The following is a 27,272-nucleotide window of genomic DNA, read 5'->3' on the forward strand; positions in this document are numbered from 1 at the left end:
AAAAAAAGTAATGACTTTTAAAGTTTATTTTACTAATTAAAAACGATGAAATGGCAAGTATCAATAAATCTTCTTAAACCCACAGCCATGCTATATGGGCCCTGTATGGAATGCCTTCTAAACTTTATAAATTTTTAACATTACAGTCCTTTTTCCAATTATCTTCCTAATTATCTTCCTAAGTCCCAATAAGCCATCTACTGTGAAATAATTTTGCTCAGGGCACCCAAATGAGAGGTAAAAAATAAACATGTCCATCATTTGGCAATCAATGCTTCTCCCCATGACACACTTAAAAAAAGGAGGGGGGTTCAAACATAAAGTGAGGGGGGTTGGAGATATCAGGTGAGAAAAGCAAGAAATTAGGGCTACGTTAGCATGTTGTAGTAGGCTTTAATGTTTTTCTTATTGGCATCAGTCAAGGACAGGAGCTTGCCAGTCCCATTTAATGTGATGATATTGACAAATAGAAGAACTTAATAGTGTAAAGCCAGTATCACTTATAGTATCTTTACAAAGTTTCATCACCATATATTAAAACAGAAATCAACATAAAAGAGAAAAGGAATGACAAAACAGATTAAAGGTGCCCAAAAGGGAAAAATACATTTAAGAAACATTAACAAAGACCTCCGACTTTCTTTTATTTCAGAGATATTAACATTACAACCACACTTTAGGTTTAAGAAATGACACCAATCTATAAACTATCTTAAAACACTGATAGTCACCACATTCTAAGCTAGTATTCAGAAAATGTTCTCTTAGTTTTATATAAAAGATAGAAAGTTACCAAATGAAAATAATCTTATATTTTGAAAGCTACAATCTTTCTCTAGTCAAATTCAAACTAATCCACAAACCCAAATGCCATCTTTAAACCTCTACGTGGCTTGGAGCCAGGATGTTGGAAAGACCGCTTGTCCTTTGTTACCCTAGCCCACCAGACTGGGAAGACAAAGTAGGTTTTAGGTCTCATCTATTAGGGAGGTGCATCTTGTAGGGCCGAGGAGAAGGGCCTTCTGTGTGATGACTTCCTCCCTTTGGAATATTATACCCTGGAGATAAGATTAGCAAATTAATCAAGCAATATACATCTTCAGGGAGGCGGAAAATATAATAAATGGGTTTTGCCATATTGTTTTTGTGGGTCTCTCTTTCATCTATAATACCCAGAGTCAGGGATCTATGGAAATATAAATCAATAAACAATATTTAATAATAACGCAGCATTTAATGTTGCCCTGTCTATGATCCCTGCAGTGTTGAGAATTGAACATTGCAAGGTGCTATAAAGATTCTTCTTGGAAGGTCATTTCTGATTCAAAAAGTGTGTATCCCACTTTGTTTTCCTCCATTCAGCTGGAAATAGGCTGAGGATCCTCCTGAATATCCCAGCAGAACTTGAAGGGCAGCTTTTCCATCCTTTCCTTAAAGACATGGTCAAACCTTTCACTCTGGGCAACAGTCATAGTGTTCTTCCAGTCCCCAATAGTGCCTGGGAAACAATATGTCAACAGTTTTATGTCATCCTGTCATGAAAAATTTCATTGTTATTTATTATTTATTTATTTATTACTTAGATTTGTATGCCGCCCCTCTCCGAAGACTCGGGGCGGCTCACAACATGTAAAAACAAATCATAAGCAATCAGACAAATTTAAAATATTTAAATATTTAAAAAAACCCATATGCTAACAGTCACACACACAGACATACCATGCATAAATTAAACGTGCCCAGGGGGAGATGTTTCAGTTCCCCCATGCCTGACGGCAAAGGTGGGTTTTAAGGAGTTTACGGAAGGCAGGAAGAGTAGGGGCAGTTCTAATCTCCGGGGGGAGTTGGTTCCAGAGGGCCGGGGCCGCCACAGAGAAGGCTCTTCCCCTGGGGCCCGCCAACCGACATTGTTTAGTTGACGGGACCCGGAGAAGGCCCACTCTGTGGGACCTAATCGGTCGCTGGGATTCGTGCGGCAGGAGGCGGTCTCGGAGATATTCTGGTCCGATGCCATGAAGGGCTTTAAAGGTCATAACCAACACTTTGAATTGTGACCGGAAATTGATCGGCAACCAATGCAGACTGCGGAGTGATGGTGAAACATGGGCATACCTAGGTAGGCCCATGACTGCTCTCGCAGCTGCATTTTGCACGATCTGAAGTTTCCGAACACTTTTCAAAGGTAGCCCCATGTAGAGAGCATTACAGTAGTCGAACCTCGAGGTGATGAGGGCATGAGTGACTGTGAGCAATGAGTCCCGGTCCAGATAGGGCCGCAACTGGTGCACCAGGCGAACCTGGGCAAACGCCCCCCTCGCCACAGCTGAAAGATGTTGTTCTAATGTGAGCTGTGGATCGAGGAGGACGCCCAAGTTGCGGACCCTCTCTGAGGGGGTCAATAATTCCCCCCCCAGGGTGATGGACGGACAGATGGGATTGTCCTTGGGAGGCAGAACCCACAGCCACTCCGTCTTATCCGGGTTGAGCTTGAGTCTGTTGACACCCATCCAGGCCCCAACAGCCTCCAGGCACCGGCACATCACTTCCACCGCTTCGTTGACTGGGCATGGGGTGGAGATGTAAAGCTGGGTATCATCCGCATATTGATGATACCTCACCCCATGTCCTTGGATGATCTCGCCCAGCGGTTTCATGTAGATGTTGAATAGCAGGGGGGAGAGGACCGACCCCTGAGGCACCCCACAAGGGAGAAACCTAGGAGTCGACCTCTGGCCCCCCACTAACACCGACTGCGACCGGCCAGAGAGGTAGGAGGAGAACCACTGAAGGACAGTGCCTCCCACTCCCAACCCCTCCAGCCGGTGCAGAAGGATACCATGGTCGATCGTATCGAAAGCCGCTGAGAGGTCAAGGAGCACCAGGACAGAGGATAAACCCCTGTCCCAGGCCCGCCAGAGATCATCCATCAACGCGACCAAAGCGGTTTCCGTGCTGTAACCGGCCCTGAAACCCGACTGCTGGGGACCTAGATAATCGGCTTCTTCCAAGGACCGCTGGAGCTGGAGTGCCACCACCTTCTCGACAACCTTCCCCATAAAGGGAAGGTTGGAGACTGGACGATAGTTGTTAAGTACGGCTGGGTCCAGGGAGGGCTTCTTGAGGAGGGGGCGCACAAGCGCTTCTTTATAGAGTGATGGAAAAACTCCCCTCCCCAAGGAAGCGTTGGTAATCTCCTGGGCCCAGCTCCGTGTCACCTCCCTGCTGGCCGAAACCAACCAGGAGGGACACGGATCCAGTAAACAGGTGGCGGAACTCACAGCTCCAATGGCCTTGTCCACTTCATCAGGTGTCACCAGATCAAACTCTTCCCAGACAGGTGGACAAGTACGTGCCCCAGTCACCTCGACTGACTCGTTGTCAGTCGACTCTGTTTTACAATTGGAGTCGAGGTCGGCCCGAATCCGAGCGACTTTATCAGCGAAAAACGTGTTAAAGTCCTCGGCACTACTCTGCAAGGGCTCCCCAACTCCCCCCTGATTAAGAAGGGAGCGGGTCACCCTAAACAGAGCGGCCGGGCGGGATTCCGCTGATGCAATCAAGGCGGCATGGTACGCGCATCTTGCCGCCTTGAGCGCCACTTTGTAAGTCTTAATAAAAGCTCTTACAAGTGTTCGATCAGATTCAGACCTACTCTTCCTCCATCGCTTCTCTAGACGTCTCTTCTGGCGTTTCAACTCCCGGAGCTCCTCGTTGAACCATGGAGCTCTACGGGGTCTAGCGCCATGGAGAGGTCGCAAAGGCGCAATCCGGTCAAGAGCCTCTGCTGCAGCCTCGTTCCAGGCTTTCGCAAGAGACTCTGCCGAACTGTGGACAAGTGCCTCTGGAATAACCCCAAGCGCCGTCTGAAAGCCCTCTGGGTCCATCAGGCGTCTGGGGCGGAACATCTTAATTGGTTCCGCCTCCCTGCGGGGAAGGATTGGAGCCAGGAAGTCAAGCCGTAGTAGAAAATGGTCTGACCATGACAAAGGCACTGCTTCTAAGCCCCTTAGTCTCAGACCATTACTCAATTGCTCGGAAAGGAATACCATGTCGGGTGCGTGCCCCCCTTCATGAGTCGGACCCTGTACTACTTGAGTCAGGTCCATGGCTGTCATGGTGGCCATGAACTCCTGTGCCAGCCCAGAGGTTTCGCCGAGTGACGGCAGGTTGAAGTCCCCCAAGACAATAAGTCTTGGGAACTCCACCGCCAACCCGGCTACCTCCTCGAGTAGCACAGGCAGGGCTTTTGACACGCAGCTGGGAGGCAGGTACGTGAGAAATAAGCCCACCTGAACCCCTAAGTCCAACTTCATCAAGAGTGACTCGCAACCCGCAATTTCCGGAGCAATGAGTCCACGTAGGCAAAGGCTCTCCCTGGCTATAATAGCCACTCCTCCCCCCCTTCCCTGGGGTCGAGGTTGATGCCATATCTGAAACCCAGCTGGGCAGATTTCAGAGAGAGGAACACCTCCCTCTGGGCCCAGCCAGGTTTCAGTAATACATGCCAGGTCGGCCTCCTCATCCAGGATCAGATCCCGGATGAGGAGAGCTTTATTTACCACCGACCTGGCATTAAGCAGCAGCAACCTGAGCCCAGGGCCAGAGTTACACTCATCACCAGTACCCAAGATTGGGCTCACGGAGCCAGAACAAGGGATCGTTATTAAGCAACGGTCCCTCGTTCCCCTGGAACAGCTAACTCCGCGGCCCCCGCCATATCTGCCTCTCCCCAGCAACACAGGAATATTCTGACCCTCTGTCTCCCCAGAGATTAGTGCCCCCTCCCCTCCCGCCTCTCCGGCGTCAGGTGGGCAAAGTCTATCACTCATACTGCTTCCATTTATCACATTCATACCATAATCCCACCCGCCCCAACCATTGCATTCATACCAATCATTCGTCCCATATTTACCCCAATCATCCATTAATTACAAAACCCCCTAGTGATATTAAAATGAATTAAATTAGTAATAATTAAAATACTAATAATATATATCACAATATAAAATAGGAATAAAAAGTTCATAGATTAATAGTTAATAATATAAAATCAGAGCTTAGCTATTAATTAAAGTTGGTAAAGTGCAAAGTTCTAAAGTGCTAAAAATATAGGAATAATTAAAAAATCAACTATCCATCAAGCCAGCAATACTGACACCAGTTCTTAAAGGTGAGTTTCTGTAACTATTTCTGTAACTAACTGTGTGAATGAATGTATACACAGGAAGTATGCCCATGGAAACAGAAAGTATGCCCTGTTTCAGTTCTATGGTTTGGTGGTGCAGTGGTTAGAGTGCAGTATTGCAAGCTATTTCTTCTGATCACCGGCTGCCAGCAGTCTGGCAGATCAAATCTCAGTAGGCTCAAGGTTGAACCAGCCTTCCCTCTTTCCAAGATCGTTAAGATGAGGACCCAGATTGTTGGGGGCAATATACGTACTCTCTATAAACCACTTAGAGAGGGCTGTAAAGCACTTCGAAGCAGTATATAAATCTAAAGGCTATTGCTATTTATGTATGACAATATACTGAAAATCTGGTCTTAGCAATTCTTAAAAGTAAGTAAATAGAACATCAGATGAACATGATATTATACCTTCTCATGATTTATTTTATAAAAAGAAAGCCAAAATGCAAAAGCTGTGTGTGTAAAGCTTATGATTCAATAGTTTTGGGAGGACTTTGATTCCATTTGGAAGAATTTTGGCCCACTATTCTTTACAACCAGTTAATTGAAGTTTGTGAGCATTTGTTTATGTACGGTTCTCTTGAGGTCCCACCACAACATATTAATCATGTTGAAGTCTGGACCTTGACTGGGCCATTGCAACACCTTGATTCTTTTCTTTTTCAGCCATTCTATGGTCGTTTTGCTGGTGTGCGTGAGGTCATTGTCCTCTGTTGCATGACCCAATTTGGCCATTCTTAACTGTCAAACAGATGGCTTCACATGTGACTCTGGAATATTTTGCTATACACGGAATTCATGGCCAACTCAGTGACTGCAAGGTGTCCTGACCTGTGACTGCAAAACCTTTGACTTCAAATCGCTCCCCCTTCACCAACATGCATGATGAAATGTTTGTGCTAATTTGCAGTGTTTGGTTTTTGCCAAATGTGGCACTGCATATTGCAGCTAAACATCTCCACTTTGGTCTCATCTGTCCAAAGATAGTGTTCCAGAAATCAAAGGAATGCTTAGCCACAATTCTTAGAAATCTGTATTTATAGTTTTTGGGCAGGAAACTGTTTCTTACTATTCTAACTAGAGCTGGACTACATAAGGAAGACTTGATAGAAGGGCAAAGTTCTCTCTCTCTAGAAGTTGTTGAGTGATTCCTGTGTCATTAGTATCACTTACTAGGAAGTCATGGAACCAATGGTCTCCCAGTGTGGTTTAAATCAAGAGTATCAAACTGGTGGCCTGGGGTCAGATGCAGCATATGCAGACCATGTCCACCCCAGCTCCATAAAGGGAAAACCATATTGAAAAATCACATGACACAAATGTGACACGGCAAGTTTCTAAATGTTCTAAATGATCTTAAGTTCATCCACTTGACCCAATTCCTAAGATAAATGATTGATGGCTTTTTGATCATTAAATATAAATAGAGGAGGCAGTTCTAAGACTGGAGGACAGTGCCCTCCTATGTCAGAGCGACCTTTTTTTCAGGATGAAAATAAGTTGATTAGCCTTTTCGAGTTGAAAGGATTAGCCAGTGACATCACTGTTGCCAGGTGGATGCCTGGGGAGTGATACTCCTTTCAAATTTCCAACAAGGTGCCAGAGGGAATGACAGAAAGATCGTCCCATCATGCAACAGCACTTGGATTTCAAACAAGGGCTTGCTAACTTTCAAAGCAGTATTCTAATCATGTGACCCATACCACTTGTGGCGGAGGAGAATACCTAAGGTAGAGACTGAAGTGGTTGTGTCTCCACCATCCTAAAGTGGTCAGTATGAGCTAAAACAATCCCCCTTCCAAAATATAATTCAACAGAATAATAACTGAAAAAGGTCGGATTATATCCATGACTTTATTAGAGTGAAAAGGAGGACCCCAGTTCAACATTGGCACAACTAAAAAATGTTTACGGCTTCTAAAAGTGGGCTGCTGATAAGGCAAAAACAACATCACAGAGAGACAGCAGAAAGAGAAGCTGCTGGGACATGTTCCTATCACTTCAGAATGCTTTTCAGATGAAGGTAGTAACCTTGGCACATTCTAAAAGCATAGCCCTAGATTATGATTTATTATTACTTTACCTTTGCGAAGAAAGTTTCCTCCTAGCAAATCACGAGATATGTAGTTTGCTCTAGAATCCACTTTCACGTTATCAAATGTAGCTTTATACACCACATCATCCACCTCCTTTTCAGTCAGTTTTTTTCCTAGGAAGTTGCATATTTTCAGTACAGAACTTCTCAGATCCTGCAATTTGATACAGCTTTAAATTAGTTAGTCCATAACCATGGGGAAAAGATGGAAAATGTTGTTGATATATTTGAGAGCTCACAAGATTATTACTTCCTTATACATATCTTGTATATTAAACTTTACTTTTTTTCCTACTGAAAAGTATACTTTGAGATAAAGTATTTTTTTTTAATAAAAGCTGTACATAGGAGCAATATCAATGAATGAAACAAACACAATGCAGCTTTAGGACATCTGGTAAATGTTTTCAAGAGGCAGGTTGTTGGGAAACATTCTTAGTTCCCAAAATATTTGTGTGCCAAAGATTCTGACTCTTATATTCTTAGCAGTTTTGGCTGCATCAGAGGTTGTCCAGTTCCCAAACCAGGCTAAAAAATGCATTGACTAGTGATGGGCGAACCCAACGAAATTCGGGTTCGGCGGATTCGGGCGGACTTTACAAAAAATTCAGGTGACATCACAGAACCCCGAACCCGAACCCAAACTGAACCCCGAACACTCCATGATGTCGAAATTGTGAGATTTCCTAGCTCCTTTTGTTGAAAGGACCCCGCTTTACTAGCTTAAAAGAGAGCCCAGAAATGTAGCTAATTCTATGGCGCAATTGTTAGCTCTCTTGACTTTGATCCTGCCAATCGGGGTTCGAATCCCGGTGGAACCACCTTTTTTTAAAATAAATTAAACTTAATTTATTATTATTATTATTATTATTATTATTATTATTATTATTATTATTACTATTACTATTATTACTATTACTACTGCTATTATTATTATTATTATTTTTATTATTAGTAATAGTAGTAGTATTATTAGTATCATCATCATCATGCTTCTTTATTATATATAAAAAAGGGGTTTGGGTCCTTTTAATCTCTTCTTAGTGGGAAAAAAAGAAAGCATTTAAAAGACCCTCCAGCCCTTGGGCAGCAAAAGGGAACTTTCCCGATGTGCCCATGGAAATAATTAATAAATAATGATGATGATGATGATGATGATGATGATAATAATAATAATAATAATAATAATAATAATAATAATAATAAATAAAATTTATTTATTTTTTTTAAAAAAGGTGGTTCCACTGGGATTCGAACCCCAATCGGCAGATTCAAAGTCAAGAGAGCTAACAATTGCGCTATAGAATTAGCTATGTTTCTGGGCTCTCTTTTAAGCTAGTAAAGGGAGGTCAGGAAGAAGTATATGTGACGTCAAAACTCCACACCCGGAATTCCATCGTGGGGTTTCCCAGTTCCTTTTGCTTGCAGCACGGCAAGCAAAAGGAGATGGGGAATTCCATGATGGGATTCCCCACTCTCCTCCCAGGTGGCGGCGAACCCCGAACTTCACCACAGATTTCAAAAAAAATTCGGGGTCAGGTCTAGCATACCAAACATCGCAAAATTCGGTATGGACCCGAATTGTGCGAGTTCAGTTCGCCCAACACTAGCATTGATCTCTCTTAAAATTGCAGTTGAGTTGAATCAATCTCTTCTGAGCCCAAACAGGAAAATATTATAAGAAACTTTAGCTAAGATTTTTCTAGGTACATTTTTCTAATTGGATTTTCCTTATTTATTATTTAAATTTGTTAAAAATTAAATCAATTTTATTTTGCTGAACCTGTTTACAAGACATGCATCCCATGAATACCGGCATGACCAGCCAAGTGCTTACAAAGATGACTTTTATTAATCTTTTTGATATCAAGGTAACAGCACTCTAGTTTCCCTTATCCTCCTCCTTCCTTTTGAAGAGACAGACACTTATTTTTCTTCAAAGATCTCAGCAATCCTCCAGGGGTTTACAGATAACCAAGAGTGATTCTGCGATAACCTCTGCTACTCCCTATTGGAATAAATTATTTATACATCCCATTTATTCTTAAGCTTTCTGTGCTTAATGCTTGTTCATCTAGCACTACACAACACACACAAAAAATCTTACCTTTTTCATTTCTTCATAAGACAGGAAGAGAATATTGAAATCACCCTTATGAGCGTACCAGCCTTCTACGTGGTCTAGCCATGAACTACAAAACACTGATAGGAGATAAATGAGTTTAACATAAACATGAGGATTAATGCTCCACTTATCTTTATGATCCTGGTGGGCCTAAAGATCAAAGCATGACATCTCTACTAGAGACTACGTTAATATCTACACAGTCTAGCCATGAAATGCAAAATATGAACTACAGAACACTAATAGGAGGGAAATGACTCTAGCATTGTTTTCTCGGTGCTGCAACAGTCCAGCTGACCATTTGTCTAAGGGATCCAGTGGACCAATTGCTCAGCAGCAATTGCAATTTGGCTTATATACTGCTGTACACCCTTCTCTAAGTGGTTCACAGAGTTAGTCTATTTTCCCCAACAATCTGAGGGTAGATTGTTTGCCGTTGGTAGGAAGCAGATTGAATAGGGCCGCCGATAGACCGGTACTACTGGGAGTGGTGTCACGGGCCTGGCGAAATTGAACAATTAGGGGGGCCCGCAGTCAGCAGCTCCTTGCACATGCGCAGACTGTACCCTCCCTCTTTTGCCGGCCGCCTGCCTGAGCCTCACCTCAGCAAAGTAAAAGGCCCGGCCAAATTGATTAGGTGAGGCAGGCGGCCCGGCCGGCAAAAGAGGGAGGGTACAGTCTGCGCATGTGCAAGGAGCTGCTGACTTGGTGCCAGGAGGCTGGCCGGCGGGGGCGGGGCCCCCTAATTGTTCAATTTGGCCGGGCCTTTTACTTTGCTGAGGTGAGGCCCTTACCTCAGCAAAGTAAAAAGCCCGGCCAAATTGAACAATTAGGGGCCGCGGCACCGGCACCGGGTCGGTGGAAGAGAAAGAGAATGGGAAGAAGGTGCTTCGGCCTCGGAGTTTGGTGACCACAGCTTGGCTGATCTTCTATAACATCACCATGACGGCCGGAATCCCACCCCCGCGAGGAAAGAAGGCAGGGAGGCCGGCAGATAGGCAGGGAGCCCCGATGGCAGCCGCGGAAGGAGCTTGGCCCTCCGGAAGCCAAGCTCCCCATCGCTATGGGAAGCCGGCCACTTCTCCTGCTGAGCCCAGTCCTTGCCCGGTGGCTTTCGGCTCCTCCCGCCGAGGAGCTGCAAGGCTGGTCCTGGAGCCCCGCGCGGCCAGCGTTCCGTCGTGCCCGGCGGGCTCCCCTTTCCTAAACCCCCGCCAGCCCCCTCATTACCTTCCCGCCCTGCCCTCCTTCCCCGAGGCGTCCCTTGCCCATCATCCCCTGCCTTGCATGAGGGCTTCCGCCGCCGCCGCCTTCCGCAACGCCCCTCGAGGAGCCACGTGGGTCTCCAGCCTTCTCCTGGTGAGTCACCGCGGCAAGGATGCGGGCGAGGGAGAAAGGGAAGAACCCCGCGCCTCGGGCGCTTCCCTCTTGCTGTAGAGGGGTAGGTGGTTTATGGGGAGCGGGGGAGGGAAGGAGCCGGCATAGTAAAAATCACAATTTCTTTCATTGCTTTTTCTTTCTTTCTCTCTTGCTCTTTCATTCTTTTTTCTTTCTCTTGCTTTCTTTCTCCCTCTTTCTTTCTCTCCTTCCTTCCCTCCTTCCATTTCTTTCATTCCCCCTCTCTCTTTTTATTTCTCTTTCATTCTCTTTCTTTCTTTCTTTGTTTCTCTTTCTTGCTCTTTTTCTTTCTCTCTTTTACCTTCCCTTCCTCTATTTCTTCTTTTCTTTCTCCTTCCTACCTTCTTCCCTCCCTCCCTTCCTTCAGTCCTTCCTCTCTTACTCTCCCCTTTCATAAGTTTCCTTCCTTCCTTCCTTCCTTCCTCTGTTCCTGTCCCTTCCCCCTTTCTTTCTTTCTTTCTTTCTTTCCTTCCCTCCCTCCATTTCTTGCTTTCCTTCTCCTTCCTCCTTTCTTTCCTCCCTCACTCCCTTCTTTCACTCCTTCCTCTCTTACTCTCCCCTTTCACACCTTTCCTTGCTTCCTTTGCACCCTTCCTCTGTTCCTGTCCCTTCCCTTTTTCCTTCCTTCCTTCCCACCCTCCGTCCATTCATTCACCCATTCCTCTCTTGATCGCCCCTTTTACCATTCCTTCCTTCCTTCCTTCCTTCCACCCTCCCTCCTTCCTTCATAGCTCACCCTCGCCTTTCTTCCCTTCCTTCCAGATGGGAGTGCCCCTCAAGACACCCGGCTGACTGCTGGTACCCTGCTTTTTCTCTCCCCTCGTCCTTTCCAGCTCCTCACCGGTGGCTGCCGGGTGTGGGATCCCCCTCCCCCCACCCCTCGCTAGAAAGCACATGGTTATGTCAACAAGAAGGGAGAAGTGCTAAGGAGCCGTAAATAAGCCTCGCTCTGCCTGACCGATGCCAGGAGGATCTTTCTTTCCCTTGTCACTCCCGCTTCTTTCTTTCTTCTGGACGAGTCCACACAATTGGCTTAACCCAGTTCCTGAAATAGCCTATGGCAGTGCTTCCCAACCTTGACAACTTGAAGATATCTGGACTTCAACTCCCAGAATTCCCCAGCCAGCATTCGCTGGCTGGGGAATTCTGGGAGTTAAAGTCCAGATATCTTCAATTTGCCAAGGTTGGAAAACACTGGCCTATGGGACCGCCTCGCTTGGCGTGAAGCGGGAAATGATCCCCGGGGGATGGAGTGGCTTGGCGACTTAAAATAGTTTTAAAATGGCGGGGGGGGGCCCAGACACTTAGGCTGTATGGGGCCCCAAAATTCCTGATGGTGGCTCTGAGATTGAAATAGATTCAAAATCTCTTATCCATAACAAAAAGTGACAGAACGTTGTCATGATCAAATTCTTTTTACCTCTGCCAGCCAAAAATTTTTCAAAGAACGTATCAAAGTCTTTTGGGGTTTCTAATTTGCTTGTTATTTTGTGAAAATGATAGTTAGAAACCAAGACATCCTTTGGATTCCTAAGCACATAAATTATCTGTAAGAGAAAGATGATAATGCCCAGTCAAAAAACCCCTAGACAAAACCAAGAAAAAAGACAGATTGACAACAAACCATATAGAGCAGTGGTTCTCAACCTTTCTAATGCTGTGAGCCCGCAATACAGTTCCCCATGTTGCGGTGACCCCAATCCAAAAAATAATTTTGGTGGCTACTTCAAAACTGTAATTTTGCTACAATTATGATTCAAAATGTAAATACTGTACCTGATTTGCATTATCTATTTGCATTGCTGCAAATCCAACATAATTTAAACATAGTGATTAATCACAAAAACTCTTGAACCATTTCCAAAAACAGGTGAAGGCTGGGGGTTTTTCTCTCTTATTCTTTCCAAAAACAGGTGAGGGCTGGGTTTTTCTCTCTCTCATTCTTTGGATGCTTTTTATCATATGATTTAAGTTTAAATCAAGAGTCATTTCTCTCACTTTTTCTTTCTCTCTTTCCTCTCATTCTCTGCCTCAATCATTTTCTCATTTCTCTTTTCTCCCCTTTTTGCTCTCTCTCTGTCTCTCCCTTCCTCTCCTTTTCTCTCTCTCTTTCTCTCTTTCTCTCTTTCTCTCTTACTTTCTTTTTCTCTCTCTCTTTCTCTCTCCCCCTTTCTCTCTGTCTCTCCCTTGTTCTCTCTCTTGCTCTCTCTCTCTTTGTCTCTCTCTTGCTTTCTCTCTCTCTCTCTTGCTTGCTTTCTCTCTCTCTCTCCCCCCTCTCTCTCTTGCTCTCTCTCTCTCACTCTCTTTCTCTCTCTCTCTTGCTTTCTTTTTCTCTCACACACTTTTTCTCTCTCTTGCTTTCTCTCTCTCTCTCTTTCTCTTGCTTTCTTTCTCTCACACACACTTTCTCTCTCTCTCACACACACTTTCTCTCTGTCTCTTGCTTTCTTTCTCTCTCTTTCTCTCTCCCCCCTTTCTCTCTCTCACTCTCTCTCTTTTTCTCTTTCTCTCTCCCTTTCTCTCTCTCTCTCTCTCTCTCTCTGTCTGTTGCTCTGTCTCTCTCTTGCTTTCTCTCTCTCTCCCCATTTCCTTCTCTCCCCCTTGCTTTCTCTCTCTCTCTTTCTCTTTCTCCCCCTCTTTCTCTTTTTCCCTCTATCTCTTCCCCTTTCTCTCTCTCTCTCTCTATTTCTCTCTCTCTTGCTCCCCCCCAGACGGTCATTAGGCCGGCGCTGGCGGCTTGCAGGGCATGGAACCGCGCTCCTCCCCAGATGGTCATTGGGCCGGTGCTGGCAGCTGGCAGGGGAATGGGAAGCGCTTGCGCAGGCATGCGCAACGTTTAAAACAACAAAAATCTTTGCCAGCCTCAACACTTTCATTGCTCCCCACCCCCAATTCCAACGCCCAGCTCTGTTGCACGCGGCCTTTGAAAAGGCTGTGCGGGGGGGTTGTTTGTGCGCATGCGGCCTGACTCTGCCCCATGGCGACTGCCCAGTGCTGCTGCTGCCGGCGCCCTCCAGCCGAGCCCCAAAGCTCACCTGCCGCCACCTCCATGGAAGCTCCAGCCAGGCAGGGCGCTGCAGCTGCTGGAAAATTTGTAAGGTGCAAAGAAGGAAGCGCAGCTTCTGGTTTCGCAACTTTTTGCTCTTCGCACCCTCAGCAAAAAGTTGTGAGACTGGAACCTAAGCTTCCTTCTTCACAGCACACCTGGCCATGTCTCCACTGTTTGAAAAACACTGCATTAGGCGACCCCTGTGTTTTGGTCATTCGACCGTCACCGGGGGCGCGTCCCACAGGTTGAGAACCGCTGATATAGAGAGTGCCTCAAGTATCTCTCACACATTCATCTAACGGGCTCTAATATATCATGGGACCTCAGAGCTCATTAGCAAAATCTTGTTTGAGAGCCTTCCAGCAGACCAACAGGATTGGGGCCAACCTCGACTTGGAGCAATGATTTTCCCTATGGCAGAGACCACAGATCTAAAGGCTTTCCTCAAGGATCCTGACTGACAAGTCCCCCTAATTGATGGAACCCGACATGCCTTCCTGCTGGAGGTGGTACAATACATAGCTGCAACTGGGGAGGTGAGGTCCTTGAAGAAACGTGTTCCCCACTCATGAAGATTTAAAGATCAAAACCAGCACCATGAATTGGATCCAGAAATAAGCTGGTAGCCAATGCAGTTTCCAAAGTAGCCAATGCAGTTCTAGGGAATACACAAATGCCTATTGTTGCTGCATTTTGCACCAGTGAAGTTTCCAGGTGTTGGGCGTATGTGACTGAGAGTTGAAATTTTCAGAAGGTATTTTGAGGACTAAAGATAGCATCCCTCAACTGGTCATCCTCCAGATATGTTATGTTAGCAAGTGGCCATGGAACAAAACGTATTATATGGGAGTGTCATCTTGGGGAAAATAAGCTTAAGTGGTTCAATTTTCAGTTTGATTCTTAGCTATTTCTGCTTGGCATGACCTGATTTTAATACTGTTTTGTACCGTTATCTATCAGTTAATAAAACATTCAGATACAGAGCTTAAAGAACAGAAAGGAATGCAGACAGCACCCCACTCCACCTGACAAGTAAACAAAATATGTCCTACTTTTCCTTTTTTATTTTGTAATCCTTTGGGTACCAAATAGTAGGGCAGGTGGGAAGAAATGATACGAGGTGATGGGCGACTAGGTAAATCTACATGGAAAATATTATACTCCAGCCATGGTGCCCTGTCAATGAGGGTAACGTTTTCAGTTCCATCTCGATGACCTTCATAAAGAATCAAGCTGACAATATTCTGAGTCCATATTGTCCCTGCAAAAAAGGAATAATTAAATTAATTCATCCATGATTATTTGGAGAACTTTGAAGTTATGGAAAGCCAAGCTTCCTATCAGGGAGAATAGCAATAGCCATAGCATTTAGACTTATATACCTCTTCATGGTGCTTTTACAGCCCTCACTAAGCAGTTTACAGAACTAGTATATTGCCCTCAATAATCTGGGTCTTCATTTTACCCACCTCGGAAGGATGGAAGGCTCAGTCAACCTTGAGCCGGTGGTGAGATTTGAACTGCTGAGCTTCAGCTAGCAATTAGCTGAAGTAGCCTTCAGTGCTGCACTCTAACCACTATGCCTCTCCGAACAGCAAACATTTCAAAGATGCATAAAGATAATTAACTCTGCCAAAATTGATAGAGTAAGTTGATGGATGGCTGAGAAATGAATTGCTATTTATTTGCACATTTATTTCTATCCGGCCTTTATTATTATCGAGGGACCAAGATGGCGATGCAGACAGATGCGTAGACAGAGAGTGGGAATCCAAGTTTGAACAAAAACATTAAAAATATTGGAATCCCAGTACTGGAGTTACCAAGTAACCGTCCAATTAGTTAGACAGACTAGAACTATCATTAAACGGATCTAATAATAAACAGAACCAACAAATAAATAAATACAAAACGTCCAGCCATGAGGAAGCAGCAACCTATTGGACAATGGCAAAAACATCCAAAGAAGCCATGACTATCAGGAAACTATGAACTGTAAGTGACCGATACATTCTGCCCATTTAAATCAGCCCTAGCATGTCTACCCCAGCAGGTCTACACTCACCCCAACAATCTCATCACAATTAAAAAGCATAAACTTGTTGCGAGTCCATCCAGAACCTCCATGCATTAACGCCATTGGCTGCCAAGCCCGTACTAACCAAACTCCAGCTGAGCTACCATCCGAGGCTTGGTTCCGGAATGGAGCAATCTTTTAGCTCCTTGCCTTGATCCTCTGCTGATAGCTTGATCCCCCCCTGCCATGACTACTGCTGTGAGCCTGCGATCGCAGGGAGGGGCTCCAAGCCTGTTGAAGTGGTACCAAGCAAGGCAATCTGAGGCTTGGAGCCGCAGCGGAGCCGTCCAGAGGCTCCCAGAAACAAAGTAGCTGAGACTCCCAGCAACAAAGTAGCTTCAACGGTGCCAAAGCTTTTAATAAATTACTAATAAGCAAAGGAATAGGAAGGAGTAAGTGACAGGGGACAGAGAGTAGTAGCTGCTATTATTTTCCCCAGCCCAACCACATCTGCTCTGAAGCCCTGATTCCTCCCTGGCACCCTGAAGGAAAGTGAGAAAGAAAGTGTGAAATGATAGCCCTGGCTCTGCAAACACCCAGTTGGTGTTTGAAGATGGAAGAAGCAAAATAATCTATTGAACCAAAATAAATCAAAGCTAATTGACTGAAGTTGTAAAAGTACACTAATAAATCGAATAAATAAAACAAAGTTTATTAGTTAAGAGCCGTTCTCAATGCAACAGTCAATTCATGGATTTTCCATCATTACTGTAAAAAACAAAGCTCCATCCCACGTGGTTATCCACAGATCTATAAGCATCTCAAAGGGGTAGCCAGGCTTTCAAAGCACCCTCAAGCAGTAAACATCCATTTCCTACTCCCCAGCTTTATAAATTCCATTGCCTCCCCCTCCACTCATCATACCATAAAACAATAAAGCTACAAACCTCAGTGCTACAATCCCAGAGAACAGTCGTGCCAGGAAAAAACCAACAACCTCAAAATCTTCAATTACAAGATCCAAGCAACAATCCCTGCTGCCCCGAGTCTACGGAGAGGGGCGGCATACAAATTTGATTAATAAATAAAATATGCAAAGACACTATAAATGATTTTGATAAATACATCAAATGTCAAACCTGCAAAAATTCTGCACACCACTCTTGCCTGAACATAACTAACCATATAGCCACCTTTCTTTATGGAAACTCTTCATTCTTCTACCTCTGTTCTACCTCTACCCCTAAATAATGTTCCCTCTAAATTTTTTTCGGTGTGGGCGGAAAAGTATAGTGTCTGAGCGACAGTCCCTTTGGGACTGGGCGGCATAGAAGTATGTATGTATGTATGTATGTATGTATGTATGTATGTATAAATAAATAAACAAATAAATAAATAAATAAATATTTTCTTTTTTATTAAAAGAAATTAATAATTTAAAAAAACCAAAATCCATTACTTTTAAAACTGAAACAACTAGCAAAACTACTAATAAAAACAGGTGAGGGCTGGGTTTTTTTCTCTGTTATTATTTAAGTGCTTTTACCATATGCTTTAAATCAAGAGTCACTTCTCTCTCTGTTTCTATCTCTTTCCTGTCATTCTCTGCCTCAATCATTTTCTCATTTCTCTTTTTTTCTCACCTTTTTTCTATCATCTCTCTCTTCCTTCCACTCTTCTCTCTCTCTTTCTTCCTCTCTCTCACTCTCTTCCTTCCTTTCTCATCTTTCTTTCTTTCTTTCTCTCTCTTTCTCTATCTTGCTTTCTTCCTCTCTCTCACTCTCTTCCTTCCTCTCTCATCTCTTTCTTTCTTTCCTTCTCTCTCTTTCTCTATCTCTCCCCCTCTTGCTCTCTTTTTCTCACTTTCCCTCTCTTGTTTTCTTTCTCTCACTCTTTCTCTCTCTCATTCTCTCTCTCTTGCTATCTCTTTCTCTCTCCCCTCTTTCTCTCTCACTCTCTTTCTCACTTTCTCTGCCAGCCCACCCGGAACATTCAAAATAAGAAAACCCTTCGCTCTTACTTTGAATGTTCCAGGGGGGCGCGCAGGCAGGGAGATGGGAAGAGTGCGTGCCACCCCGCGCACCCGCCAGCCTCCGGAGAATGCCTGTCCTGCCTATCTTGCAGCGGAGGAGAAAGAGAGGCGGAGCGGGCGGCGAGCGGCGGGCGGGTGAGCGACGAGCGGGTGGGCAAGCGAGCGATGAGCGGGCGGGCAAGCGGCGAGCGGCAAGTGGGCGGGCGTTCGGGGGCAGCCGGTGCACACTCCCCAAATCTCCCTGCCAGCCCACCCGCCCAGAACATTCAAAATAAGAAAACCCTTTGCTCTTACTTTGAATGTTCCGGGCGGGTGCGCAGGCAGGGAGATGGGAAGAGCGCGCGCTGGCCCGCGTGCCCGCCAGCCTCCGGAGAACGCCTGCCCCACCTCCCTTGCAGCGGAGGAGAAAGAGAGGCTGGGCGGGCGGCGGGCAGGGCCGAGAGGCCAGGAGCGCGAGGGGGCCGGAGGCACCATGGAGAGTCAGGGGCGGCTGCGGCTCCCTTCTACTGCCCGCGCCTCCCCGCCTGCCCCCCCGCAGGCTGGCAGGGGGATGGGGAGTGCGCGGCCGAGGAAAAGGGTGCGCGCAGGGGTATTTTGGAGCGCATGCACGCTCACGTGCGCAGCTTACAGGGAGCGATGCCCCTAAATTAGGGAGCTGCAATAGACTTTCTGAAGTTATCAATACATTGAAAACAGCCTCCAAAACACATTAAACATTCATTGAAAACATAGAACCACACCTACTATCCATGGAATAAAATATTCAGGCTAAACGCTAAATCTCAAAAGCCAATTCCCTTTACCACTCCACCTCCACATGTCTACAGCCCATCAAGTCCACCTCAACCACCAACAGTCCAACTCTTCTCCAGACATCCCTACTCTTGTCAAAGACGCAATGGAGCATGAACAAAAATGCCAGAATGCCATCCTCTTCGACCTTGAAGAAAATGATGAACCTGATATAACAAAAAAAGGGGGAGAAGGGGGAGGTAATGTATAATATATTAAATAAAATCCCAGGCAGGGAAGAGGGAGGGACAAGATATAAAGTAATATGGCAGCTTTAAGAATTGCTAGTATTAATGTGAATGGCCTATCTACTAACAGAAAAAGGTATAGATTGCAAAATGTTATGAACAAAGAAAAATTGAATATTTTATGCCTTCAAAAAACGCAAAAACCACAAAGGGACAAGAGATTATTGATAAGAGTCAACAAATGGTCATCAATATTTGAGTCCAGAGCAAGAACAAGCAGCAGGGGGGTGGCCATCCAATTGCATGATGATCTTAATGCACAGGTAATAAATACAATAACAGAATATAATACAGAAAAAATCTCTGAGGTCTTTGTAGAATTTTATCAAGATTTATATAAGAAAAGAAGAGTTCAGGAATGGGAAGAACAGAATTCCAGTCAATTAAATAAGAATGAGTCAAATAAGATGGGAGAGGAGATATCAGAGAAGGAAATAAGGGAAGGATTAAAATGTAAAAAATCACCAGGTACAGATGGACTAACAGCAGAATACTATAAAGAACTGAAGGAGATATTAGTACCACATATGTATAGATTGTTTAATAACATACTGAAGGGAGGTATGATAGTCACGGAAGGAAGAGGAAATTATAACAATTTTCAAACCAAATAAGGACCCTAAACTAGTTAGTTCATATAGACCAATCTCATTACTTAATCAAGATTACAAAATTTTTGCAAAGATGTTAGATGAAATGTTACCTAAAATAATTGATAGAGACCAGTATAGTTTCATAAACGGGAGACAGATTACACACCCGATTAGAAATATATTAAATATAATGGCTAGAAAGGAACAGAAAAAGTGGGGTATAATTGAATTGGATGTATATAAAGCCTTTTGATTCAATAGATCATAAATATCTATACACTGTAATGGAAAAATATGGAATTAATAAATCATATATAGAAACAATTCAAAGGCTGAACATAGGTGCGGGGGCAAGAATTAGAGTTAATAATAGGTTATCAAAAAGAATAGAGCTACAAAGGGGTACCCATCAAGGTAGTCATCTTTTACCAGGTAGTCATCTTTTACCAGGGATATTTCTAGTTATTGAAAGTCTATCAGATAGAATTAGGAATAATGCAAGAATACAGGGTTATAAACTAGGAAATGAAGAATTAAAAATAAATTTGTATGCAGATGATATCTTACTGGTCACAGAAAATCCGCTGAATACATTATATGAACTTAAAATAATTTTGTAAGATTTTGAGGTAGTTTAAGGAATGGAAATAAGTTTGAATAAATCAGAGATAATGTTAATGAACATGAGTTTAACCGAGCAAAGAAGAATAGCAGAGGAAGGAGGGATACAATTAGCAAAAAGGAGAATAAAATATTTAGGTATTCAAATAACTAAGAAAGAAGAGTGGCTTTAAAAATGCAATTATGATAAGATATGGAGGAGGATAAGAAGACAAATTAAGGAACGGAAAGGGAAATATCTATCAATAACAAAACGAACACAAGCAGCAAAGATGTTGATCCTACCAAAATTAATGTACTTAATACAAGTGCTGCCAGTGGAGATCCACACAGAACAATTAAAGGGATGGGATAGACAATTGATGGATCTTTGGAGGGAAAAGCGTAAGAGTAACATTGAAGACAGTATATATAAATAAGAGCCAATTAGGATGGGGACTACCAAATATACAATATTATTATGAAGCCTTTCAAATAAAACAATTACTAGAATTGGGCCAAAGAGAGGAGAAATGGGTGAAATTAGAAAATGAGGTGAACAAGGGACTAGGAAAAGAAGGTATACATGATTCAAATTTAAATGAAGTAAGTAAGAAAACTATAGGACCCATTTAAAATATGGAGTAGATGGCAGAAAGTGTGGAAGCAAGGAATATATCAAAATGGGCATCTATAAGAAGTGTAATAGAGAGGAGTGCAAAAGAGTTAGAAATAAATAGGTATAATCAAATAAAAGATTTATATAAAGAAAGGGGTGCATTAATGAAAATCAATGAGATAATACAAATAGGTGGACCCCAAAATTGGTTAAGATGGAGTGAGCTAATAGATAAGATAAAAATGGGTCTGAGAGAAAATAAAAAATATAATTTTGAAATATAGAGAGAAAGGATTAAGAGGAGTAAAGGTGATATATAAATTAATGACAGATGATAAGGAATATATGCTGAATCAAATTAAGAATAAATGGAGTAAGGAGTTTAATTTAACGTATGAAAGAATACAAGGAATAATGAGAGGGATACAAAAAATTAAAATAGAGAAGTTTCAGGAAATGGAAAGGAAAATATATCTAAAATGGTATAGAACTCCTGCCCAGTTGGCATATATGATTGGAGGACTAAGCCCTAAATGCTGGTGTTGTAGTCGTGCAGTAGGATGGTACACACATCTTTGGTGGGAATGTGAGGAGATTCAAAAGTTCTGGACTTTAATACTGAAAAATATAAATGGAATAGTTAAAAATGAATTGTGGGTAGGATGGGACATAATAGAAGGAGGAATGAAGACAGAAGAACAAGAAGTATTAAAGACTATGATAAAAGCTGCTCATGCAACTATTGTTAGTGAACCAAATAGCATGCTGAGAAATAAATCATTTCTACTCCTGTACTTCTCGCCGGGTACGATTTGTTAACAGCCATGTCTGTATTCGACTGGAATCGTTCCAACTCTGAGTTCCTTAGATTACATCCGGGTCAAAACCCCATATCACATCCCCACGTGCAGTCATGAGGACCAATCCTATGCAGGATTCCTGATTCCTTCCTGTGTTCATTACTATGATATCTGCAGAAAGGACCGTGTGGTGGCATATCTCTCTCTCACTCACTCCCAAACTGTGTCAGGCTAACCTTGGACTTCACATAATGACTTTGGGCTTGACAACTATAGTATATGGATGGAAGGATAAAAGTAAATGGACACTAAAACGATGGAACGATTATATAGTTGAACACATATAAATGGAAATAGCTCATATTATCTCACTGAACTGTTCATTGGATGAAAAAGCTGAAAGGATAAGGGAAAAAAATGGAAACTTTATTTTGCATGGGTGGAAAGGGTTAAGGCCAATGAAAACATAAAGAAGAAATTGTCTAGAACTCTGACCTTGCTGGGATTATGAATAAGAAAGAACTGAGGGAAGGGAGGGGGAGGGTTAAGGGTGAAAAGTATGAAAATTAAAAAAAAATTCAGTGATGACTTGGTGGCACCTCTTTTCTTCAGAGTGGTCTGCAAAAATGAACCTGCAAAACAGCTTTTCATCAAGACTATTAACCACATATCCAGAAACAACATCAGTTTCAACAAACTTAGACCCAGACCAGCCCTTTCACTACTTCAATGCATTTGATCCCGTGAACTAAGGGTGGAACTAAAGAGATATCTCGACCTGGGTGAAACTAACTTAAACATCAACTATCGCACTGAATGCATCAAATCCACGACCCTCCCTACATCTTCCAGCCTAACATCTCTCATCAACTACCCTATTTCTTCCAACCGACCATCTCACAACAACAAATCGATACCTACCAACCAGCACTACTACTACAACAACAAAATGTCATTCCTAACACCAGAAAGACTAGGAAAGCACAGCCCTTACTACCTCTAACCAACCCAAAACCTACTCCCAACACAAAACCAATCTCAAGTGCAAATTATTAAATGCCAGAAGTATAATCAATAAGATGTCAGTATTCCTTCTTCTTCTTCTTCTTCAGTCTTTGATTTTATCTTTGTTTGTGAAACATGGCTCAATGCATCCTACCCAGACTCCATTATTACAACAAGGAACTATCTTTCCTCTCGTTATGACCATGAATCCCGCAGAGGAGGTGAGGTACAAAAAATATCTAAACCTAAAAAATATCAAAGTTGCGCAGGATCTATTACTCCCTGAAACTATTGTCTGTGATCTATCCCTAAATACCACAATTCGCTTCTTACTCTGCTACAGAGCTCTGGAATATGACATCACACATGCAAACAAATTATTAGCACTACTAACGTGGACTATCCACTGCCCACACCCCATCATCTTCCTCGGAGACCTCAACCTACCACACATTAAATGCACATTAAATGAATGTAGCACGGAACCTATATATAACACTGTCACCAGTCTGGGACTTGACCAACTAATAATTAGCAATACTAGATTAGATAACTGTCGGGATCTCATCTTCTACAACAGCAAAAGTGCGATATATGGCTTACAAATAAAAGAACCTTTTTCCTATAGTGGCCACAGCATGATAAACTTCACTCTCAACCTAAGCCATACTAAGATCCACCCAAATAATGTGACACCAAAATTTAACTTCAAAAAAGTGAACTATGAACTCATTGATGCCCATCTCTCAACTGGCAAACTTTATTATCTAACTGCAACTCTATGGATGACCTCTACAACACATTCTTGCTCGAGATAAAAATAATCATCAGACATTATGTACCATTAACATGTATCTCAATCAAGAAAAATAACCTCCCCATCTCAATAAGAAAATTACAAACAAACAAAAAATCTCTCTGGCATAAAAACAAAAAAGGACAAGTAGCAAACTTCAAAAGCCATTATAAAAGCATATCCAACCTAATAAAAGCAGAATCTCTCAACTGCCACAGCATACAAGAGGAAAATCTCCTATGCACCAAATCCAATCAAGCCTTCTACCACTTTGTCAACAACAAACTCAAGGACTCTAGACCTATCCCACCTCTCAAAGGACCCAACAACAAAGAACACCATGATGATTCATCCAAAGCTAACCTCCTCAACTCATTCTTTGTCTTTGTCTTTGTGAACAACAATATCTCATCCCCCAAATCATCACTCGCACCTCAAACTCTGAAGACTGAGTTGCAAAAGCATTATATGACCTTAAACCTTCTCTATCAGTCGGACTAGATGGTCTATGTGCATACTTCCTAAAAAATCTCTCTTCTGCTACGCAGAACCACTGAGCATAATCTTTGAAAAATCCTTCAGAACCAGCACACTTCCTAAGCTATGGTCAAAAGCTATGGTCATCCCCATCTTCAAAAAAGAGACCTCTCTCTTGTCAATAACTACAGACCAATATCACTGTGCTGCGTCCCATGCAAAGTAATGGAATCAATTATAAACCAGTCAATTACTCTCCACCTAGAAACTAATAATCTGCTCTCTAACAAACAATTTGCATTCAGAAAAAAAATATCTTGCAATTTACATCTCCTCCACTGCAAAAACATATGGGCAACTCATCTTGATCAAGGAAAATCTATAGATGCAATTTATATTGACTTCTGCAAAACCTTTGATTCAGTGGTCCATGACAAACTACTCCTAAAACTCAAATCCTATGGAATCCCTCCACAGCTGGATTACAGCATTCCTGTCAAACAGACAAGTTGTTAAAATAGGAAACACCATATCTACCCCGTCCCTGTTAAAAGTGGTGTCCCCCAAGGTAGGATACTGGGACCAACGCTCTTCATTCTCTACATAAATGACCTTTGTGATCTCATCACAAGCAACTGTGTTCTCTTCGCAGACAATGTAAAACTCTTCAACACCAAAAAGACCTAGACTCTGTTTCTGATTGGTCTAACACATGGCAACTCCAAATCTCAACCAACAAATGCTCTGTCCTACACATCAGCAAAAAGAATCAGAACTCCAAATACAAACTGAATAAACAAATAATCCCCACTCGGTCAAGAATCTCGGAGTACTAATAAGTAAAGACCTAAGTGCCAAAGTCCACTGCAACAACATTGCCAAGAAGGCTTCAAGAGTTGTTAATCTAATCCTACATAGTTTCTGCTCTGGTAATCTCACACTACTTACCAAAGCTTACAAAACTTTCATCAGACCCATCCTAGAATAGAGCTCATCTGTTTGGAACCCATACCGCATTTCTGACATTAACACCCTCGAAAATGTCCAGAGATACTTCACCAGAAGAGCCCTTCACTCCTCTACCCAAAACAAAATACTCTATGAAACTAGACTTACAATCCTGGGTCTAGAAAGCAATCGCGAGAGCAATCATGGGCTTTCCCAAATATGCCCATGTTACACCAACACTCCGCAGTCTGCATTGGTTGCCGATCAGTTTCCGGTCACAATTCAAAGTGTTGGTTATGACCTATAAAGCCATACATGGCACCGGACCAAATTATCTCAGGGACCGTCTTCTGCTGCACGAATCCCAGCGACCGGTTAGGTCCCACAGAGTGGGTCTTCTCCGGGTCCTGTCAACTAAACAATGTCATCTGGCGGGACCCAGGGGAAGAGCCTTCTCCGTGGTGGCCCCGGCCCTCTGGAACCAACTCCCCCCAGAGATTAGAATTGCCTTTCGTAAGCTACTTAAAACCCACCTCTGTCGCCAGGCATGGGGGAATTGAGATGCTCTTTCCCCCTGGGCCTTTACAATTTTATGTATGGTATGTCTGTATGTATGTTTGGTTTTTTTTATATTAATGGGTTTTTAATCTTGTTTAGTATTTATTGGATTATTATTGTACATTGTTTTATTATTGTTGTTAGCCACCCCGAGTCTCCAAAGAGGGGCGGCATACAAATCCAATAAATAAATAAGTAAATAAATAAAATAGAAAGGTTAGAACTATGATGCCTTAAACATGATCTAACTATTGTCCACATGCTCATATGCTGCAACGTCCTGCCTGTCAAAGTCTACTTCAGCTTCAACCATATGCTACAACGTCCTGCCTGTCAAAGTCTACTTCAGCTTCAACCACAACAACACAAGAGAACACAACAAATTGAAGCTTAATATTAACTGCTCCAAACTTGACTGTAAAAAATATGAGTTTGGTAATTGAGTTGTCGAAGCATGGAACTCATTACCGGACTTCCATCCCCTGTCCTATAGTCTCTCCTATATCTCCTATATCTTCTCTTCTAACTCTACACCTTTTCTGCTATTCTCTCATTGATATATTTTATTCCTATATTTTCTCTTCTATTCTTTCTTTAATACATTTTACTCAAGTATATCCACTATAACCTTCATTGTGTATTATTGTGTATTGGTCAAAATAAATAAATAAATAAAAATAAATAAAATATTAATTTTACAAGTTACTGAAGGTGGCAAAAATATCTAATATTTCTTCCTCCTCCTATTTTCCTCACAAGAACCCTGGGAGATATATTGGCGAGGAAGAGTGACTAGCTAAGAGTGACCCATTCAGCAACATAGAGTAAAATATAAATATAAGCTTTATTTTATCTATATTTCCAGTTTCTTACAACATGGTAAATGTTAAAATCTGGTTATAGCACAACAGAGTTACAGCAACCAAAATAACGAGGAACTGAATAACAACATTAAACACAAGATTAACTTTTACTTGGAGGACATCGTTGAATTTACCAGATTTAGGATATGTGATTATGAATGTATCATCATCTCGGATTTCAAAACTGTCCAGTGTATCTAAATTTTCAGGTGAGGAAACGTCAGCTATGAAATAGAGTCCTTTGTATTTGTACAGGGACTTATCCTCTGGCTCCATTTCTTCAACTGTTGAGGTAATAATAGAGCAATTATCAATACTTCTTACTGAATTAATTCAGTTCTTTAAAAAACATGAATCTTGCTAAAATAAAAAAATGATGTATATGTTAAAAGATTACTATATTGTGGAATCTAAAAGTTCTGTTAGTAAGAGAAAGTTTTAATTAAATTTTAAGAGCGTACTAATTGCAATTTGTTTCTTACCTTATCTATATATTCTCTAACAGTCACTCATATCATGTCCTTAAGTCATCTTATTTGCAATGGGTTCCTCAATGTACTTATACTCCAGCACAGTGCTCAAATATTGAAGAAGGCTGATCTTTAGTCAATCATTGTGTCAGGAGTACTTCTGTATTCCAAAAAGGAGCAAGAGAGGAACTCTAACAGGATTGAGTAATAACTTAATTTGGAAATGTAAAATGGGTCCAGGAGAACTTTTTAGCTGATGCAGACTTGTATCACATTTGGAATGTATCATTTTATGAAGAATTATGGATTTATCAATAGGAGATGTGGCTAGAACAATGTTATTGCATTGTTATTCCTCAAACCTGATTCCCAGTTCCAATTTCCAAGGGTTTTCCTCCCTTTTCCCTGCACAGGGCACTGTAAGAGAGTGCGCCCTACTATTCTCCTCACGCTTGGGGCCTGAGAGGGCAGAAAGAGTGGAAGGTGGAGCAGAAGGTGTCTGCTCCAGCTTTGCCTTCACTCCGACCCTGCCACCAGCCCCCGCAGCTGCCAAAAAATGGGAAGGGAAAGCAGGTGGAATGGAGTGAATGACCTCTGCTTATT

General features: G+C 42.6%; 1 protein-coding gene across 1 annotated transcript; it reads right to left on the minus strand.

Annotated features, from left to right (window-relative positions):
- LOC139157056 (amine sulfotransferase-like) lies at positions 1-26,889 on the minus strand. The gene is made up of 7 exons (XM_070733401.1): positions 26,682-26,889; positions 26,334-26,483; positions 14,904-15,112; positions 12,223-12,349; positions 9,390-9,484; positions 7,271-7,436; positions 1-1,498 (listed from the first exon to the last, which is right to left on the minus strand). The coding sequence occupies exons 2-7, from the start codon at positions 26,473-26,475 to the stop codon at positions 1,359-1,361; spliced, it is 879 nt and encodes a 292-aa protein (XP_070589502.1). The 5' UTR covers positions 26,476-26,483; positions 26,682-26,889; the 3' UTR covers positions 1-1,358.
- Between the last annotated feature and the right edge of the window lie 383 nt (positions 26,890-27,272).

The sequence above is a fragment of the Erythrolamprus reginae genome, chromosome 1 (genome assembly GCF_031021105.1).
Source record: "Erythrolamprus reginae isolate rEryReg1 chromosome 1, rEryReg1.hap1, whole genome shotgun sequence".
In the NCBI taxonomy this organism is placed as follows: domain Eukaryota; kingdom Metazoa; phylum Chordata; class Lepidosauria; order Squamata; family Dipsadidae; genus Erythrolamprus; species Erythrolamprus reginae.